Source organism: Leuciscus leuciscus, assembly GCF_965113295.1.
Source record: "Leuciscus leuciscus genome assembly, chromosome: 9".
Classification (NCBI taxonomy): Eukaryota; Metazoa; Chordata; class Actinopteri; order Cypriniformes; family Leuciscidae; genus Leuciscus; species Leuciscus leuciscus.
Genome location: NC_138733.1, coordinates 552,086 through 558,085, shown reverse-complemented (window position 1 = coordinate 558,085; position 6,000 = coordinate 552,086). Strand labels below are relative to the sequence as shown.

The 6,000-nt window shown below is 35.5% G+C and overlaps 1 protein-coding gene across 1 annotated transcript in view; it reads right to left on the bottom strand.

Moving 5' to 3' along the window:
• Nucleotides 1-269: 269 nt before the first annotated feature.
• LOC309505862 (uncharacterized protein) overlaps nucleotides 270-6,000 on the bottom strand; it is a gene marked incomplete at its 5' end in the record, with an annotated part of 43,584 nt that continues 37,853 nt past the window's right edge. The window contains 4 exons of the mRNA XM_082179325.1: nucleotides 270-684; nucleotides 1,082-1,315; nucleotides 1,567-1,685; nucleotides 1,767-1,842. Coding sequence (XP_082035451.1) covers nucleotides 679-684; nucleotides 1,082-1,315; nucleotides 1,567-1,685; nucleotides 1,767-1,842 — 435 coding nt within the window. The 3' untranslated portion in view covers nucleotides 270-678. The remainder of the gene's footprint in view (nucleotides 685-1,081; nucleotides 1,316-1,566; nucleotides 1,686-1,766; nucleotides 1,843-6,000) is intronic.

Below are 6,000 nucleotides of genomic sequence, written 5' to 3'. Positions count from 1 at the left end.
TTTATTCTCTGTGTAAAATTTCCCCCAACATTATCAAAAGATTTATAAATAGTGCTGTGTTTACATAATATATGTGTGTGTACTTATTTAAATATATAGTATTTATAAACACACTCAAATGCATGTATATATTTAAGAAAAATTTGTTATTTATATATCAAATATTTATAATATTTTTAAACTATTTGTGTTATAAAATAAAAATCACATGTGATAATTTTATGGATATGAAATAATATGAAATTGTACAAGATAAAGAAGGCAGAATATTTCTCATGGTGAAAAATCACTTTTATTGTCAAAAACCGTCTTTACAACTACAAAGTAAAGACACGGTCAGCTTTATCGGGGCATGTTGTCACAGTGTGTATCGACACTGATATGAGAAATCAAACATTTGCAATATGACCTACACACATATAATCAATCCATTTCAACAATAAAACTATTGTAGAAAGCAACATTTTTACGGATAAATGCATCATAGAAAGCATGTAACTTGCAGCAATATATATAAATATAGCAGTATTGGAATTATTGTCTTTATTAGTACAAAATATTGTACAAAAGCTGCAACTATGAGTTTGAAAGCAACATATAAAACCCCTGAGATCAAGGTTTTTGACGGGGACGTTTTCCCCGTGTGACAACTAGCCCCGGTCCAGACGTCATCAGTCTTCAGTCCTACAAACAGAGAGAGAACAATATGAGCTTATCATTATAATACCAGCGAGCGATCTGTGGATCTACAGAGCTGATGTGAGACACAGATTTGGTTCCTGGTAGATCTGTCATCTTCCACTCTCTCTAACACTAAACCGGTTCGTCTGCATTACAGGGGCGCGTCCACACCTCTCACTTTACCAGGTGTGTTCTCACGTGCGTCCACATCTCTCACTTTACCAGGTGTGTTCTCACCTTTACACCGTTTAATGGAGGAGCATGTGTAATATGATGAAAATGTTACAACGTGGAAAGGGTTGCACCTTTAGTGCATCTGTATAGACTCAGCAGGAGTGTGTGAGCCGTGTGTTGAGCAGCATCAGACGAGGATCACAGCAGAAGCAGAAGCACACCTTACCTCATCACTGGATGAAGAAGACCTGCGTCCTCGACCGTGTCCGTGTCCGTGTCCGTGGCCATGACCGTGTCCGTGACCCTTTTTGTGTTCTTTATCCTTCTTCTTGTCCTTGTCTTTGCACTTATCTTTATCTTTATCTTTATCTTTATCTTTGCATTTGTCTTTATCTTTATCTTTGTCTTTGCACTTGTCCTTGTCTTTCTCCTTTTCTTTCTCCTTTTCTTTGCAGTCACTCTGAAAAGAGCCACATAAAACAGTATACTGCAGTTATAACACGCCTGACTTCTCTTATCTTACGTCACTATAACCCCTCGAGGGCTGTAAACGACAGCTGAGCTCTTGGAAGGAATCTTCCGGGTTGAAAGGAATCATTAGTTTGGAGTAAAATCAGTGTATTATTGGGATGAGAAGTGTCACACATGTCAGTGTTTCTGTAACGGATTTAGATTTAACGTTCATTGACTATCATGAATAACTCTTCTTACCTTGTCCTTGTCCTTGCACTCTTTGTCCTTTTCTTCTTTGTCTTTATCCTTCTTTCCGAACCCAAAGATTCCCTCCACCTCTTTCCCCTCGTCCTTCTTCACCTCGTCTCCTCCAACAGCTGGTGAAGAACACACACTCTCACTTACAGATCGAACATTAACACAATCACGTTTGGATGTTTACTGGTGTATGAGTTTACCTGAGTCCAGATCAAAGTCCATGATGAATGTGATGTGATGGTGAGGACAGCAGTATTTATCCTCACACCAGAGCTCCTCCTCACACACACACACACACACACACACACCCCTGAGCATCTCAACAGTTGTTAGGTGTGTTCGAGAGCAATTATAGAGCTGATGACGCTCCTGCTTTTTTTTCTTTTCTTTTTTCTTAACAAAAAATAATGTCACAAGTACAAAAAACAGAATGTAAGAGAGTTGCACACTAGAGGGATTAATGTAGATCTACATAAAGACAATGAAACATTTACATTTACAAGTTTTAACTGCTTTTTTCTTCATAGAAAATCAAACTGAGTCCTTATAAAGCTAATTTTCTTTCTTAAATAATGTAAAACTTGGGTTTTTAACAGGAAAAAAAGAATTTGTGAAAATGGAAATTTGTCATTAAAAAATAAAATGTATTATATAGCAAGCAAGCAAATTTTATTTATATAGCACTTTTCCAGACAAGTCAATGCAGTTCAAAGTGCTTTACAGACACACCAAAAATACAAGTACAAGTAAAATACAAGAATAAAAATAAAAATGTATGAAAATGTATTAAAATGAAGAAAAGAAGAAAAATAAATTATAGGTTTTATAGGAAGGCCAGGCTAAAAAGATATGTTTTTAATTTTGACTTAAAACTATTTATATTTCTTCTAGCACGTCTTACTTCTTCTGGAAGATTATTCCAGCGGCGAGGAGCGTAGCGGCTAAAGGCAGCATCACCAAATCTTTTAGTTTTACTGAGTGGGACTGTTAAAAGTAAAGAATCCGATGATCTAAGAGTCCTTATAGGTTCATATATTATAAGCATTTTTAAAAGATAGTCTGGAGCAAGTCCATGCAGTGCTTTATAAACTAATAAAAGGTTTTTAAAATCAATACGAAAACTAACAGGTAACCAATGTAATGATTTTAGTATAGGTGTGATGTGTTCTCTCTTCTTGGTCTTTGTCATTACTCGAGCAGCTGAGTTTTGTATTAATTGTAATTTATTAATTGTAGTCTTTGGTAGACCAGAAAGGAGGGCATTACAATAGTCAAGTCTGCTAGTTATAAATGTATGCATTAATTTTTCTGTATTGAGAGAAATGGTCTTATTTTAGCAATGTTCTTTAAATGATAAAATGCAATTTTTGTAATATTACTCACATGCGCTTTAAAATTAAAATCAGAGTCAAAGACTACCCCTACATTTTTTACCACTTTACTTGGGTTTAATCCCAGGATATTTAGTTTAGGGGTCAATTTTTCTCTCTGAGCTTTTGATCCAATTATCAAAACTTCTGTTTTGTCTGTTTAGTTGTAGGAAATTTTGCGACATCCAGTCATTTATGTCTTGAATGCAATTTGCAAGTAAATCAATTTGACCAGTGTCATCAGGAGATACGGCTATATATAACTGTGTATCATCAGCATAACTGTGAAAAGATATACCATGTCTCCTGATGATACGACCAAGAGGCAACATATATAGATTAAAAAGTAGTGGTCCTAAAATTGATCCCTGAGGAACACCACACATTACCTCATAATATTCAGACAAGGTATTATTAATAGATAGTACAGATGTTCTTCCGCTAAGATATGATGAAAACCAATTAAAAACGGTTTCAGATAGGCCAACGTACTCACTTAATCTATTAAAGAGAATCTGGTGATCAACAATATCAAACGCAGCGCTCAAGTCAAGCAGCACCAGAACTGAAGGCCAATTTCTGTTTATTCTTATGTAATTTACTACTTTTATAAGAGCGGTCTCTGTGCTATGATGTTTTCTAAAACCTGACTGAAACATCTCTAAAATTGAATGAGTATTTAAAAATGTATTTAACTGATTAAAAACAATTTTCTCTAATATTTTACTTAAAAATGTGAGATTTGAAATGGGTCTATAATGACTAAAATCCCCTTTTTATGTACAGGTTTCACTAGGGCCAATTTAAGATCAGAGGGAAAAATGCCAAGCTGTAGGGAGTGATTTACTATCTCAAGAATATCATTAGATATTGAGTTAAAGATGCATTTAAAAAGAGAGGTAGGAATTGGATCAAGTCAAGTCAAGTCAAGTCAAGTTTATTTGTATAGCGCTTTTCACAATACAGATTGTATCAAAGCAGCTTCACAGTATTAAATTTAAATAATACAACAAAGTTTATTTCAAGAGGAATTTATTGATTGATCAAATTAAATTAAATATCCCCAAAATATCCCCAACTGAGCAAGCCAAAGGCAACAGTGGCAAGGAACCGAAAAACTCCATCAAGTGACCTAATGGTGTCCTAAAACCCCATCAGGTGACCTAATGGAGAAAAAAAACCTTGGGAGAACCCAGGCTCAGTCGGGGACCAGTTCTCCTCTGGCATTTATGAGCTAGAGGCCGGATTGTAGTTTGAACTGTAGGATTATATGAATGCCTGGCTGAAGAGATGCGACTTTAATCTAGTTTTAAACTGGGAGAGCGAGTCTGAGCAACGAACAGTATCAGGAAGACTATTCCAGAGTTTTGGAGCCAAATGTGAAAATGCTCTCCCTCCTTTGGTGGTTCTGGATATCCTAGGTATGACCAAAAGCCTTGAATTTAGTGATCTTAAAGAGCGCGATGGATTATAGGGCGATAGAAGATCCGTTAAATAGACTGGAGCTAAGCCGTTTAGGGCTTTATAAGTCAGTAGCAATTCCTTGTAATTAATACGGAACTTTATAGGTAACCAATGCAGTGATGATAAAATCGGTGTTATATGATCATATTTTCTTGATCTCGTAAGAACTCTAGCGGCGGCATTTTGGACTAACTGTAGCTTGTTTATTGAGGATGCAGGACAACCAGCTAATAAAGCATTACAGTAATCCAGTCTCGAGGTCATGAATGCATGAACTAACTTTTCTGCATCAGAAACTGATAGCATATTACGTAGCTTAGCAATGTTTCTAAGGTGGAAAAAGGCTGTTTTTGTAACATATGAAATATGATTTTCAAAAGACAGGTTGCAATCGAGTATAACACCCAGGTCTTTTACTGTAGCGGATAAAGTAACAGGACATCCTATGATGTTAAAGTTGTATTGTGCGAGGTTTTGTGGGCGGTTTTTTGAACCGATAAGTATTACCTCTGTCTTGTCTGGATTTAATAAAAGAAAATTACGCGTCATCCAATCTTTTATATCTTTAACACACTCTGTCAATTTGGAAAATTTAGCGTTTTCATCCGGCCTTGATGAAATATATATTTGAGTGTCATCAGCATAACAATGGAAACTAATTCCATGTTTCCTTATAATATTTCCAAGTGGCATCATATATATTGAGAATAACAGAGGGCCTAACACAGATCCCTGCGGCACTCCATAGTTTACTGGAGTTATGATCGATTTTTCTCCATTTAAATAGACAAAATGGTAGCGGTCAGATAGGTATGATTTGAACCAGCTTAGTGCTTGTCCTTGAACACCAGTATAATTTTGTAGTCGATCTAAGAGTATTGTGTGATCTATAGTATCGAACGCAGCACTAAGATCAAGCAAAACTAGTATTGAGATACAGCCTTGGTCAGAAGCTAAAAGTAAATCATTTGTGATTTTAACGAGCGCAGTTTCAGTGCTATGATGCGGTCTGAATCCAGACTGAAACTTTTCATAGATATCATTTTGTTGCAAGAAAGAGCCCAGTTGAGCGGACACCACTTTTTCTAATATTTTAGACATAAATGGAAGATTTGAAATGGGTCTATAATTTGCTAGATTATTATGATCTAATTGCGGTTTCTTAATGAGAGGTTTTATAACTGCCAGTTTAAATGTTCTTGGAACATGACCTAGAGATAAAGACGAGTTAATAATATTGAGGAGAGGCTCTTCCACTACAGGTTCACTTCTTTCAGTAGTTTAGTTGGTATAGGATCTAATAAACATGTTGTTGTTTTAGATGAAGTGATCAGTTTATTTAACTCTTTTTGTTCTATAGTTGTAAAGCACTGTAATTGTTCTTTCGGGGTGATAATTGAAGCTGAATTATAAGGCGCGATTGAAGATTGAACGTTTAAAATTGTGGTTCTGATGCTTTCTATTTTCTCAGTGAAGAAGTTCATGAAATCATTACTACTGAACTGTAACGGGATATTTTGTTCGGGTGATGTCTGTTTATTTGTTAGTTTAGCCACGGTGTTAAATAAAAACCTTGGATTATTTTGGTTGTTTTCTATTA